The sequence below is a fragment of the Macrobrachium nipponense genome, chromosome 40 (genome assembly GCF_015104395.2).
Source record: "Macrobrachium nipponense isolate FS-2020 chromosome 40, ASM1510439v2, whole genome shotgun sequence".
Classification (NCBI taxonomy): Eukaryota; Metazoa; Arthropoda; class Malacostraca; order Decapoda; family Palaemonidae; genus Macrobrachium; species Macrobrachium nipponense.
Window position 1 is genome coordinate 17,660,935 of NC_061101.1, and position 14,602 is coordinate 17,675,536.

A 14,602-nucleotide genomic window follows, 5' to 3' on the forward strand; every position below is an offset into this window, starting at 1 on the left:
CTCCTCTTCGTTAGAGCCGGGGCGACCAAAAAGGAGGCGTTCAAAGAATACTCTCTTTCTGGCTTCGTAAGATGATTAGGGAAGCGTACCCTTCCAAAGGGAGTTTCGACACTGGCACTTTCCTTCGACAACCCTCTAAGTCAGAGATCTTGGTCGTACCTTTATGTTCCGCAAGAACTTGTTGGTTTCGCAGATATGGAAGGTAGGGAGATGGTCCAACCAGACACTGTCAACCTCCTCCTACCTTTTGGGATACAACATATTGTATAGCTTGCTCAGCTCCTTTATCTGGACAAGTTCGCATCCCACCTTGTGTGACCGCAGGAACGGGTTGGAATGAGAATGGGACTGGCTTCTCTTCCCTCTTTGTTCTGCTCTCCTCCTACAGGCAGAGAGCAGCGGTCGTCACATGCTGGAAAGGGCGGTCGATGCAGGTAAGCTATATGACTGAGCTCCATTCTTTCCCTTTCTTTAGGGCATAGAAGCGTATGTATGTCCATCCCTTCCCTAACAACGGGGGAAGTGGACACTAGCATGAGACAAAGTCGACAATGTACTATATTTGTCTTCTTGCTTCTGACTATAAGTTCTTGTTTGCTATTCATAAGAGGCCACGCTTGCCTCCCTCTTATGAATAGGTCCAGAGGTCTGAACATTGGTCTTGCAGTTCTCACACTGATCAATCAGGCAGAGGCTAGGTTCTCCCCCCTCCCCCTTGCTCTTATGACCAGGTTGGGAACCTTGGTTGGGCGAACACCAGTCTGTTCACATGACTCAGATTCCTTCCACCAATCAGTAAGTCTTTCTTACATAAAGTACCAAGGGTTTGTATTATGTGTAGGAACAAATCACAATTTTTAAAAGTAAATTGTGTTTTTCCTAAATATACAAACCTGAGGTCCTTTACATATAGGCCCACCTAATGCACCCCTCAATCTGTTCCTGGGCTTAAAAACAAAGGGGAATGTTTACGTCCAGTCGGGCAGGACTCCCGACTATCGCAGTTACTGCCTAACTACCTTGTTATTAGAATCTCACGACTGAGTTCCAGCTGGCGCTGAAAGTAATTCCTTAAGTAAAGGACCTCAGGCTTGTATACGTAGTTAGGAAAAATACAATTTACTTTCAAAAATTGTGATTTTTGATGTGTTCCACAAAATCAATCTTAGCTGATTTTCTCACATGACACGGATAAAAAATGACACAACGTGTAAAAACTCAAAAAAAAGTTTATTCGGCATGCTAATGTTAATCTTTATTGATCAATTTGCCTTATTTTGACAAATTAAAGACAGAAATCCAAATAGGCTGTCTACATAGAATTTGCATGAAAGAAGAAAGAATGAAGAATATATTCTGAAGTGAGTATTGTGTAGTGCAATGAAAATGACATTTTATCTATGCAGATTATGGTTGACTTACTCATATACATTTTGCTTTCTTAAAACATCTCTCTGCAAGCAGGTAATGCTCAATCTAGTTTTTTACATGCAAACCTAAGTAAACCTGTTGAAATAAATTCATGTTATCTTTCACCGTAATCGTTGTGCAATTTTGACGTAAATTATCATCCCGTTATCAAACCAAGATGCTGAAAACAATATAAGAGTGGTATCAACAATTGAAAACTGTAACTACTGTAAATTCAAAAAACCACCACCATATGTTTAGAATAGCATAGTTATCATTAGGTGGTATAATAGATGCCATCACATTCAAACTAGCTAAGTACAAAGGATTAAAGGCTTAATGTTCAGTCACTGAGAAGCAGCTTTGCTGCAAAACGTTTGATTTTATCAAGTCAAATGTTTATATGAAATTGACATCTAATTCTTCTTGCAATTACACTGGGATTTTTTGCAAGAACATCTTCCAGTTCAACAAGCAGCAGCTTTGCAGCTACACTTGACAAGTTTATTACATACTCCTGAAGGAATTGGTAAAGTTTTCCACAGTGGAATCTACAACAAGTGGTGGCGTCCATTTTCCAGCCCCATATTTCTGGAGTTGGTATTTGCTGCCGAGATTGATCGCTTGTTTTCCAGACTCCAGCCTGGTAGACACAGTGCTTTGTATGTTGTTGCAGGAGCACTTTATGTCAAAGTAGTTTTTTTGCTCCAATAATCTGAAAATGCATATGAGAACTCTGACGGGAGAGAAACCATTTACTTGCCTCAGATGTCAAAGAAGCTTTACCTTTTCAAGACATCTCCAAATTTGCAAGAGAACTCATATAGGAGAAAAACCAATAACTTGCTCTTTATATCCAAGTAGTTTTTCTCATTCTGAAGGCCTCAAATTACACATCAGAAATCATACAAGAGAGATGCCATTCACTTGCTGAATGTCCAAAAAGTTATACATTCACCCCCTGTATTTGCGTTCTCCGGATTCGCGGACTCACACATTTGCGGATTTCTCTCTTGAACATATCCCCCATTATTCGCGGAAAATGTGTCTTATTTGCGGTATTTTTATATGAGAAATGTCCACAAATACCTGGGTTTTTTTTTTTTTTTGTCAATACCATCATGAAATGCACTTTTTGTGAAAAACTATTAAAAAAGCCAGGTATAAACATTTTTCGTGGGCTTTTCTCGAGTTTTAACGCACAAAATAGACCATTTTAAGCGTTTTTATAGGGATTCCAGCTATTTGCAGGGGGAGGGGGGGTTCTGGTATGTATCCCCCGCAAATACGGGGAGACCACTGTACATGTTATAATAGCCTAAAGTTACGCATGAAAATTCACCCTGGAGAGATGGAAGTATAGCTCCCAGGCTGGGACCCATTGCACCCCTGATATAAAATGAAAATTAAGAATAACATAAGCCAGAGAGAGGCCTGTCACTTGCACTGAATGCCAAAAAGATTTTATCATTCCTCTCCTCTTAAAGTACATGGGAGAACCCATACTGGAGAGAAGCAGAGTATGCTAAAGGAGTTTTTCCCTATCTCATGTTCTCAAAAGGCACATGGAACCTCATACTAGATGGAAAGTATTTATATGCACTGGGTGTCCAAGTAGACTTTTCATCATGACCCCCTCAAAATGTGCATGGAATTCATATAAGAAAAAAAGACATTCTTCTGTAAATAGATTTATAATACTCCTAACTCATGAAGGAAAGATGATGTTCATTTTATTGTAAAAATTAGAGTAAGTCAGGAATTTGTGGTAAAGTTAGAAACTGCTGGTTGAATTGTCAACCAACTTTGGCCTGAATAAATTTCTTGATTCCAAACAAAATCCAAGGCTGTTGTATTTCTTTTGAGACAATTTGTGTCCAAATGATCATTGCATGGGGACATTTTGTTCCAGAAGATGCTAATTATAGAGTTAAAATAAGCACAGACTGTAAAGCATGATATTATTTTGAATTTCTAATACAGGCAGTCCCCGGCTTACTAAGGGGGTTCCATTCTTGAGATGCGTCATAAGCCGAAAATCGTTGTAAGCCGGAAAATCATCAAAAATCCTGAGAAAACCTTACTTCGTTTTTATGACTTTTTTTTATATAAAAACCTTCAAATTCTGATTATTTTGCATTTCTGGAGTCATATTTCTTTTGCCAGATCAGCTTTGTAAATGCCGTAACCCTGGAATATGCATCGTAAAACTGGAAATAATTTCTGATGAATATAATTGAAAAGCATCGTAACCCTGGAACGTCGTAAGCTAAACCCGTCGTAAGCCGATCCCGTCATAAGCCGGGGACTGCCTACTTCATTTCTTATGAACAGTGCCATTCAAAACATGTTTTTCTTAGATTTTTTAAAATTTTATTTCAGTGTTCTAAACAGAGGAAAATTTCATCAGATCCTAGCTAGGATAGAGTATTGTAAATGGAACATCCTGTGGAAATGCTGTTAATCAAAGAAGAGAAGGAGAATTTGGAGGAAGATCTTTTTGAAAACAGAGATGAAGAGACTTTATTTGCAGATCCCTTTTTAGAAGTCAAGGCAGAACCAGAATTTTTTGACGAAAGTGAATTTGATGTGAATTGTTCATCCAAATCTATCATGTATGAGGACAGCTCTCCAAGCTGTGAAGATGAAATTGGAAAGATCTGTATTGCAGAAGAAAATAGACATTTGGGTAGAACAGAAGTACTTTCAAACACAGCAGGGAAGCGAATAACTTGTGCTGAATGCCAAAGGACATTTTCACAGATGTGTGACCTGAAATCTCACATGAGATCTCATACAGGAGAGAAACCATATACTTGCTCTATATGTCAAAAAAGATTTTCTCAACAAAGTCATCTCAAAACACACATGATAACTCATACAGGAGAGAAAAAGTTTACTTGCTCTGTATGTCTAAGAAGTTTTTCTCAACCAAGTGATCGCAAAAGACACATGAGAACTCATACAGGAGAGAAACCTTATAATTGTTCTATATGTCAAAGAGGTTTTTCTCAATCAGATTATATAAAAAAGCACATGAGAACTCATACAGGAGAGAAACCTTATACTTGCTCTATATGCCAAAGAAGTTTTTCTCAATCAGGTTATTTAAAAAAGCACATGATAACTCATACAGGAGAGAAACCTTATACTTGCTCTGTATGTCAAAAGAGTTTTTCTCAACCAAGCAATTTCAAATTACACATGAAAATTCATACAGGAGAGAGACCTTATTCGTGCTCTGTATGTCAAATAACTTTTTCTCAGCAATGTAATCTCACAAAACACATGAGACTTCATGCAGGGTAGAAACCATATACTTGCTCTGTATATCAAAGAAGTTTTTCTGGTTCAAGTCATCTCAAAGCACACGAGAAGTGACACTAGACAGAAACGGTATACATTTTTGACAATAGGATATTCTCCAGTCCTAGTTTCAAAAATGTTAGACAATTTCAAATACTATTGAGATTACTCACAAAAATTCATGATATTTAGAGGGCAATTAAATATACTGAATGCCAAAAAGTTTTTATATTATACCTCCACTCGCGAGAACCTTACGAGAACCCATATTGGAGAGAAGCCATTCACGTCTCATGACTGCCAGAGGAGATGTTTTGAGTTGAGGTGCCTCAAAATGTGTGTGAAAACTCTTACTGGAAAGAAGTCATTTATGTAAAATTTGCTTGTTGGAAGTAAAAGATTCATTTTTTCAATAAACATCAGTGAAAATTAGGTGCAGTTTTATTTGATTGCTTTTAGATAAGTTCTTGGTTTTAATATTCTAGAAAGAATGATGTAAAACATCAGTAAATCCTAATGCTTTGTATCAGCTCACTAGACACTGTGGCGGGAATACAAGCTAAGAAACAAAAAAACTCTCAAAACACACGTGTACTTACCATACGCTCAGGGTGAGGAGCTGCGCTGCTGTCCACTGGATATAGGCTAGCTGGGCTAGGCTAGCCGTTGTAACACACTACACAAACAACCGACCAAGGACAACAAACACACAACAATACATTAACTATACAACAAAAGACCAATGCACAAACAATCACTGTCATCACCAAAAACCAATAACACGACAAGTCAACACACCGCCCACAACACCAAGGAACCACAACAACTCACCGACAACAACAACACTCAACAACTCATCTACAACACAACAGAACTCATAAGCACAACAAATTCAACAACACATGCACAACAACCTTCAAACATACTTCTTCTTCCTAGCTTAAACCCATTTTTATATGGAGTCGCCATTGTGAATGAGTCTTCTCCATTGATTTCTGTCATGTGCCTCATTCTCATTTATACCTTTCAATACCATAACTTTCCCCAGACAATCACGCCATCTCTTTCTTGGTCTTCCCTTCTTCCTTCTACCCTGCACTTCCATTTCCATTGTATGTCTTCTAACATGACGTTCCTCCCTTCGTAACAGGTGTCCATACCATCGAAGCCTTCACTCCTGTATTTTCTTCGATATTTCAACTACCTTTGTCGATCCTCTTATATACTCATTTCTAATCCTATCTTCCCTTGTTACTCCCGACATCCATCTTGTAGGTAATCTATTTGTGTGCATCTACTGCCACTCCTGTATGTTATCAAGTGCTCCCTCTTCTTTTTGGAGACTGTGTTCACTATTGCCATATCGAAGGACATGGCAAAGTCTACTGTACTCTCTCCTTCTGGGTTTCTCTCCCCCAATCCATGTCCTCCCTGCACACGTTCAGTTACATCCTTTTCATTTCTGACATGTCCATTAAAGTCTGCCCCCACTACAATCCTCTCCTGCTCTTCCAGTTCTTGCGTTACCTCACGCCGTTCTAGGTTGTTGTGTCTTACGGTCCACATAAGGAGTTCACGAGCTAAGCATTCTGCTTCAGCTGTCTTGTTTTGCAAATAAAAAGACATCTCTGTTACACTCAAAGTCAGTGCCAGCGGATTCTTTGGGTTAAAAGGAAAATGACGATTGTGGAATTGATTCAGTGATTCAGCAAAACGTGATAAGTTGCTTTTAAGATTAATGACATCATTTTCTGGCAAGAAAATCGCTCGCAAATCTACTTCAAGAATTACGTTGCTCGCTGTAATAAATACGTCCTCAGTTCTTTCAATGATAGAGCCATGTGTAAATTGGATATTTTTTGTTTTAGCACTCCTCCCACACGAGAAAAATGTCTGAACAAAGAGTACCAATCCGAACAATATAAGCTTCACGTTGGAAACCTGCATATAGTGAAATATATGTAATTACTCATGTTTAAATTAGCTATTTCTTATTCAAAACTAATAAAATATATTTTCATACAAATTTTATATATACATTTTTACTATGTAAGTTTTATATATACTAGTTTATTATGTAAGTTTTATATATAGGTATACATATTTTCCTCTCCTTTCCTTTCTTTCTTCCCCTTTTCCATTAGCTATAAACATGAGCCAATGGGATGGTCCTTATGTCAGTAGGGTGATATGTTTTGAACTTTTAGCTTATTTGCCGTTAATATTTCTAGAATACAAAACGGGCCTTCAAACTTAGGTGTTAGTTTATAGTTCAAACCTTTGCGCACATATATTTGGATGTAGATTAGATTACCTACTGCATATGGTTTTGTTTGTTTAACGATTTTATCATGATTCCTTTTCATTATGATTTGTGCTTCTTCTAAATTCTTACGAAGTATATTATATCGGCTTACACTTGCATCCATAATATCCCTTAGGGAATTTGATAAATTAGTGGTAGGCTTAAGGATATGGAAAGGCGTCCTAGCGAGAGTGCCGTATAAGGCTTCATGCGGTGTCGTTTTTATAGATACATGATATGAATGATTAAGAGTACTTAGAACCGCGAGGATGGCAATATCCCAGTTGGGAACCATTCCCCCAAGTGTAAATCGTAGGACATTTAACACCTTCCTATTTACCCTTACCAATCTGTTTGACTCTGGGTGATAAATCCTGGTATTGATTTTCTTAATGCAAAGGAATTCACACAATGAGTTAAGGAAATGATTATTGAATTCTCCACCCAAGTCAGAGATTATCATGTGTGGAATTCCGTGTTTACAGATGTAGCACTCGTAGAATTTCCTAGCGCATTCAATTGCCGTTTTTGTTTTTAGTGCTATCAATTCTATATATTGAGTCAAGGCATCTATTAACACTAAGAAGTGCATATTTCCTCTGTCAGACTCGTAAAACCCTGTTAATAAATCTAAGTGTACTCTTTTAAAGGGTTGGTTTGGCACAGGATAGGCCCCTAGACTGACAGGTGTCTTAGTGTGCCCCTTGTTTTCATGACAAACGTGACAATTAGTTATGTGTTTTTTTATATCTGTAAGCATTGCAGGCCAGTAAAATAGTGATTTGGCTTTCTGTGACATGATAGAGAACCCTGTATGACCATGTAAGGGATTAGAATGCAACCAGTTTAGGACGATTGGTATAAGAGAGATTGGTACTACTACCTGGTCGTTAGTCACCTGCGGTGTGCTTCGGGTTTTCCTCATGACGGACCTACACAGAATATTACCTTTGATTATATGATTCTGCTGCGCATTCTTTAAATATTCTTTTTCTTTAGGATTTCCGTTCAAAGCATTTATTATTTTTCTTAACTGCCTATCTTTCCTTTGATCAATCTGTACCAGTTCAGCGCTCCAACCCAGGTCTTCAGTGTGCGCGATTGCTTGGCATAGGATATGTTCTTGCTCAGATACAGTTTTAACAATGGGCACGGATGTTGCTATATCTTCTAGTTCAGCTAATAGTTCCATACAGGATGGCGCGGGGTTACAGGATAATGCGTCAGCTATGATATTAGCTTTCCCCTGAATGATCATATGCCACCGAGTTCTTTTGGGACTGTGATTAAAGCCTTTGAAGAACTCGGTGAGGGGCTTATGGTCAGTAAGGACCTTAACAGGATAGCCATAGATTATGATCTTAAAATGTACTTTTGATACCTAGCCCTTCCTTGTCTATTACTGCATATTTGCTTTTAGAGGGTTTCAGTTTATGTGAATAAAAAGCTATAGGAAAGAACTGTTTATCATATTGCTGAAGTAGTACCCCTCTTACCCCTTGGTCTGAGGCGTCTGTTGCAATAAAAAATTCCTTACTAAAATCTTTCAAGGTATCGAACGCCTGTTGATACATTTCAGACCATATAAAATCTACGCCCTTCCTCGTAAGATCCATTAAAGGTGCTGCTATGATTGAATAGTTGCGTACAAATCTTCTATAGTACCCACTACAGCCCAAAAATTGTTGTATCCCCTTTACGGTAGTAGGTACCGGAAAGTTACGGAGAGCCGACACCTTATCATGGACTACCTTAAGACCTTGACTAGACACCGTAAAACCTAAATAAATTAGTTCTGTTTTTAACAAACTGACACTTCGATATTTTTACTCTTAGATTGTGTTGCCTTAGTCTCTGTAGCACTAGCTCTAGTTTATGCAAATGTTCTTCTAAGGTATTAGAAAAGATTACAAGATTGTCCATATAGGCATGAAGGGTATCTCCTAACAAGTCTCCAAACACTATATTAATCATTCTGGTGAATATAATTGGGGTGCAACGTAAACCGATAGGCATACATAAAAATTTATAATGTCTCCTGAGTGTGCTGAAGGCGGTGTTTGGGGTACTCTAATTAGCTAAGGGTATCTGGTGAAAGCCTTTAAGTAAGTCCAAGCTGGTGAAATATTTGTTCTGACCTAACAAGGATAAGATATCGTCGGTACATGGCACTGGAAAACGATCGGGAATCGTTTCCTCGTTTAAGCGACGGAAATCTACGCAAATACGCCAAGTCGGATCTTTTTTGGGTACGACAATTAAGGGAAAATTGTAAGGGCTATTCGATTTCCTAATGACTCCTTCTAACATCTTGTCGACTTCGTCATTTATCTCATTCTGAAATTTCATTGGGAGTCTATACGAAGGTACGTAAATAGCTTTATGATTGTCCTTTAACCATATTTGGTGTTTAATGACATCCGTTTTCCCTAGAGATCCCTCGCTAGTGGAGAAAACATCATGACATTTAGTTAATAGATCAAAAAATTTCTGCTGGATCTCCACTTCTTGAATGTCTTTATTGATTTTACTTTTGATAGATTGTAAGAGGGATTCATCAACAACAGGTTGCAAATGCCTGTTGATACGTTTCAGACCATACAAAATCTACGCCCTTACTCGTAAGATCCATTAAAGGTGCTGCTATGATTGAATAGTTGCATACAAATCTTCTGTAGTACCCACTACAGCCCAAAAATTGTTGTATCCCCTTTACGGTAGTAGGTACCGGAAAGTTACGGAGAGCCGACACCTTATCATGGACTACCTTAAGACCTTGACTAGACTCCGTAAAAACAACCAAAATAAATTAGTTGCCATGTTTTTAACAAAACTGACACTTTGATATTATTACTCTTAGATTGTGTTGCCTTAGTCTCTGTAGCACTAGCTCTAGTTTATGCAAATGTTCTTCTAAGGTATTAGAAAAGATTACAAGATTGTCCATATAGGCATGAAAGGTATCCCCTAACAAGTCTCCAAACACTATATTAATCATTCTGGTGAATGTAATTGGGGTGCAACGTAAACCGATAGGCATACATGAAAATTTATAATGTCCCCTGAGTGTGCTGAAGGCGGTGTTTGGGGTACTCTAATTAGCTAAGGGTATCTGGTGAAAGCCTTTAAGTAAGTCCAAGCTGGTGAAATACTTGTTCGTACCTTAACAAGGATTAAGATATTCACTCCGGTACATGGCACGGAAACGATCGGGAATCGTTTCACATTCGTTTACAGCAACGGATATTCAAATATGGCGCAAGTTCGGATCTTTTGGGTACGGGACAATTTAAGGGAAAATGTCAAGGGGGCCATTCGATTTCCTAATGACTCCTTCTAACATCTTGTCGACTTCGTCATTTATCTCATTCTGAAATTTCATTGGGAGTCTATACGAAGGTACGTAAATAGCTTTATGTTTGTCCTTTAACCATATTTGGTGTTTAATGACATCCGTTTTCCCTAGAGATCCCTCGCTACTAGTGGAGAAAAACATTTCATGACATCTTTTAGAAAAGAAAATTCAAAAAATTTCTGCTGGATCTCCACTTCTTGATGTCTTTACTTGGATTTTACTTTTGATAGATTGTAAGAGGGATTCGTCGACAACAGGTTGAGCGTGATTAATTTCAGCAACGGTAAGAATGCGATATTTATACACTTCCATATCCACGATATGTAGATTTTTGTGGATTACTAGATTGGTATTCAAATGGTTACAGTCTTAAATGTTAACTTGTTGCTGTGAGTCAACAGTGTATAATGCTTGTGTCACGGAAAATCCGTTAATTTTCAGAGTGTCAGGAAGGATTAAGATTTGAGATCTCGTCAAAGTCTTCTCTACACGCACCAAGATATTCGAGGGTGCATTTGGCTCGAGAGTTTGCGTGCAAGCTGCTATTACGGGTGTGCGAGAATTCTGTTGGGTCGCTTCAACAATATCTTGATTCATGAGACAAGTGATTGGTTCCTCAATGTACGTTACTGTTTGATTGTCTGTCTCTTTTTTGTCCAAAATGGATTTTAATGTGTTAGAAGATATATAGAATTTTCCTTTGATAAACATGCCATGTTTGGCAGGAGCTAAGATAATGTTTTGAATGCCCATAGATGGGTATCCTACAATTACAACTGGATAAATATCAATGTGTTGTACCACTATAAAAGTATCGGTAAGCGTGCGATTACCCACCCTGTACTGAATCTGAGTTACGCTTACGACACTTTGTTCGTTATTGCCAATTCCCAAAAGTTGTACTCCGGACTTCTCAATAGGGAAGTTTGAAAACAACAAACGGTGAGTCCGTAGGTCCATGATATTACATGGACTACCAGAATTAAAAAATAATGTAAATGGCTGATATTCTAAATTTACAGCGTGCAAAGTAGGACATAATTCATTATTACTGATGATAGCGTGAATTTGATGAAAATCTACGGGAACCTGCACTGTTTTTTTTATACGGTCGTGTGATTCATAGGAAAATTCTGGGTTTCACATAAGTCTTCTAGGTGATTAAATTTATTTTTTAATTCAAAAGGTGTTGTTATGAATGACCCAACATCACTCTCCCCCCCCACTGGAGTCAATTACGTGGTATTTGCTTTGCTTTGAACACTCGGAAAATTTGACTGACTCTAACTGACTGTTTTGGCTAGACGGCCCAGAACTTGTTTCTGATTCTGAGCAGAGTTACTGTTTACTTGTTTCTTTTTGTGGTAATGTGGATTTTTCTTCTTATTATCATTGCAACGTTTTGTGTGTTTTTAGCATTCCCCTGTGCCTGATTGGGCGTAAAAACAACGAACGTAAGCATAACTTGAGCTATTATGAATTGAACAATAACGCGTACGACAATCTGATATCATATGACCCGATCTTTTACAATTAAAACAAGTTATCCCTGCTGCGTTATTATTAACTACATTTAATTGCTGTGGTTTACTTTCATTCTTTGCAAAAACTTGAATAAGTGAGAGGTCTAGGTCTGCACATTTAGACATATGTTTCTTAATTTGTTTATAATGTACAATTCCCGGGCACTATTCTGGCAAATAGCTCTTCATCAAAACACCGTACCAAGGCTTCTGGTAACATAGCTGTTATGAAGGTTAAGTATGTTAGCCTAATAATATTCTTTACAGTCATGTCCTTCCCCGTAACCCAAGTAGATTTATTCAAGTTATCCAGATATTCAACCGGTCTGCAATTAGTGCCGCCCTGTCCACCATGTTAAGTTGAGTCATAGAGACCAAATTAAGGATATTCCTCAAGGCTAGAACCGCATCCAAGGCCTCTTCACTGCCATATACGGAGCGCAATTTAATTTTAAATTCATCCCCAGTATTTGCCTCTTGGAATGAAAAACCTCTCAGATAGGAACCCGTATCCCCTTTTGCAAAGTCAATGAAGCTTTTAGCTTCCTGTAACTGTAGGGACAGTACAGTGATGCTTTTTGCTTTTAAATGAGCATCCACTGATGAGATCCACGATTCTACGCACTGGGGCAAAAATCCATTACCACAACCTTGAAAGGGAATAATTGCCGACCTGGCTCTAACTAATGTTACCACCGGGTTACTGTGTGTGGGGATACTGGGTGGGGGGTTAGCCATCTTTGTTTTGTGTTTCTTCCTATCACTACGATTCCTAGCAACCCTATCAAAATATCTGTAAGAATACACACGTCCACTGCGTAAACACATATGCAATATAAAAACAATGTGTCACAGAAATTAATAGTGTCCCCCAAAATGATAAAAGTAGGCACACAAGATATGATAAAATATCTCAGGAGAACCTCTGGAAAAAAAAAAGGTTGGCAAAAAACAAAGATAAAAGGCCTGCAGGGACAAACAACCAAAGATGAAGATAGATTTGTGCAAGAAAGTAGGATTAAGAATGTCTCGTAACTCATCCCCAGGAACACCGAACACTTGACCTGCGTAAGATGAACACCCAAAGTTACACACCAGATGAATAAAAAGTTGTACTTAGCTGATATTTAAGGGGAAAAATCTCCGGTGTTTTCATGATGTCATGGCTCGTCTCTTCCGTCAATGCTCACATGCGACCCAGTTCTTAAGCTCGCGTTGAATTTGTGTGTTTTTTGTTTGTAGAATTATTGTTTTCCGTTACGCTGGGTTGTTGATGATTCTCTGCGGAAGACACGTCCGGCGGAAGTTTTCGAAGTTCCACGCTGTCGATGACGTCCAACATACGATGATTAAGCCACTAATATATAATATGTAGGCTTTATATATTTCATTAAAGATGCGCATGGTTGAAGGTCATCTCCGTATGATCAGGCTAAGACTCGTGGTGCCATCAGCACCATTGCCTGAGACACGAAGTTGATTGTAGATTCTCTTGTCTAGGCATTGTAGTTTTCCAATTTTTGATATGTTATGTTTGAATTCTGCTTCTAAGATTTGTAAGTCTTCGGGAGATATGCCATTGTTGTTGGGTTTTTCGCTGCCATTGTTGGGCTCTTCGCTGCCACCATTGTTGGGGTGTCCTCGTATCAATTTACTAAAGAGGCACCGAGTTGTTCTTTTGATCTGCATTGCAGATGTCGGTTGGTAAACACCACTCCTTCTTAGCTAAGTCTCATTGACTATGATGATATTTTCTAAGTTTCGCTCAATAGCCTCTTTCTGGTATGGAGGAGGAGGCATTGTTGACATTACATTCAGCAATGTTAATGATGACTCCAGGTGTCCACACACCAGGACACTTATTCAAAGGTTCGTCAAACTTCTGATTGACCTCCTTGGTCTCTGGTCTATTTCTCATCTTGTACATTACTCTATAGAATGTGAAAATACATTCTTTATTATATGTAAACCTTACAAATAGATTTATAATACTCCTAACTCATGAAGGAGAAATAATGTTCATTTCATTGTCAAAATTAGAGTAAGTCGGGAATTTGTGGTAAAGGTAGAAACTGCTGGTTGAATTGTCAACCAACTTTGGCCTGAATAAATTTCTTGATTCCAAACAAAATCCAAGGCTGTTGTATTTCTTTTGAGACAATTTGTGTTCAAATGATCATTGCATTGTGATATTTTTTTCCCAGTAAATGCTAGTTTTAGAGTTGAAATAAGCACACTGTAAAACATGATATTATTTTGAATTTTTAATATTTCGTTTTTTGATGAACAGTGCTATTCAAAAGGTGTTTTTCTTAGATTTTTTAAAATTTTATTTCAGAGTGTTCTAAACAGAGGAAAATTTCATCGGATCCTAGCTAGGATAGAGTATTGTAAATGGAACATCCTGTGGAAATGCTGTTAATCAAAGAAGAGAAGGAGAATTTGGAGGAGGATCGTGAAGATGAAATTGGAAAGATCTGTATTGCAGAAGAAAATAGACATTTGGGTAGAACAGAAGTATTTTCAGAGATGCAACGCAGCAGGGAAGCGAATAACTTGTGCTGAATGCCAAAGGACATTTTCACGGATGTGCCACCTAAAATCCCACATGAGATCTCATACAGGAGAGAAACCATATACTTGCTCTGTATGTCAAAGAAGTTTTTCTCAACAAAGTCATCTAAAAAAACACATGATAACTCA

General features: G+C 38.1%; 1 protein-coding gene across 1 annotated transcript; it reads left to right on the forward strand.

Annotated features, from left to right (window-relative positions):
• Positions 1-3,500: 3,500 nt before the first annotated feature.
• Positions 3,501-5,148, forward strand: LOC135211962 (gastrula zinc finger protein XlCGF7.1-like). Its single transcript, XM_064245215.1, has one exon. It carries the CDS (start codon positions 3,847-3,849, stop codon positions 4,717-4,719), a length of 873 nt encoding a protein of 290 aa, XP_064101285.1. The 5' UTR covers positions 3,501-3,846; the 3' UTR covers positions 4,720-5,148.
• Positions 5,149-14,602: the final 9,454 nt, after the last annotated feature.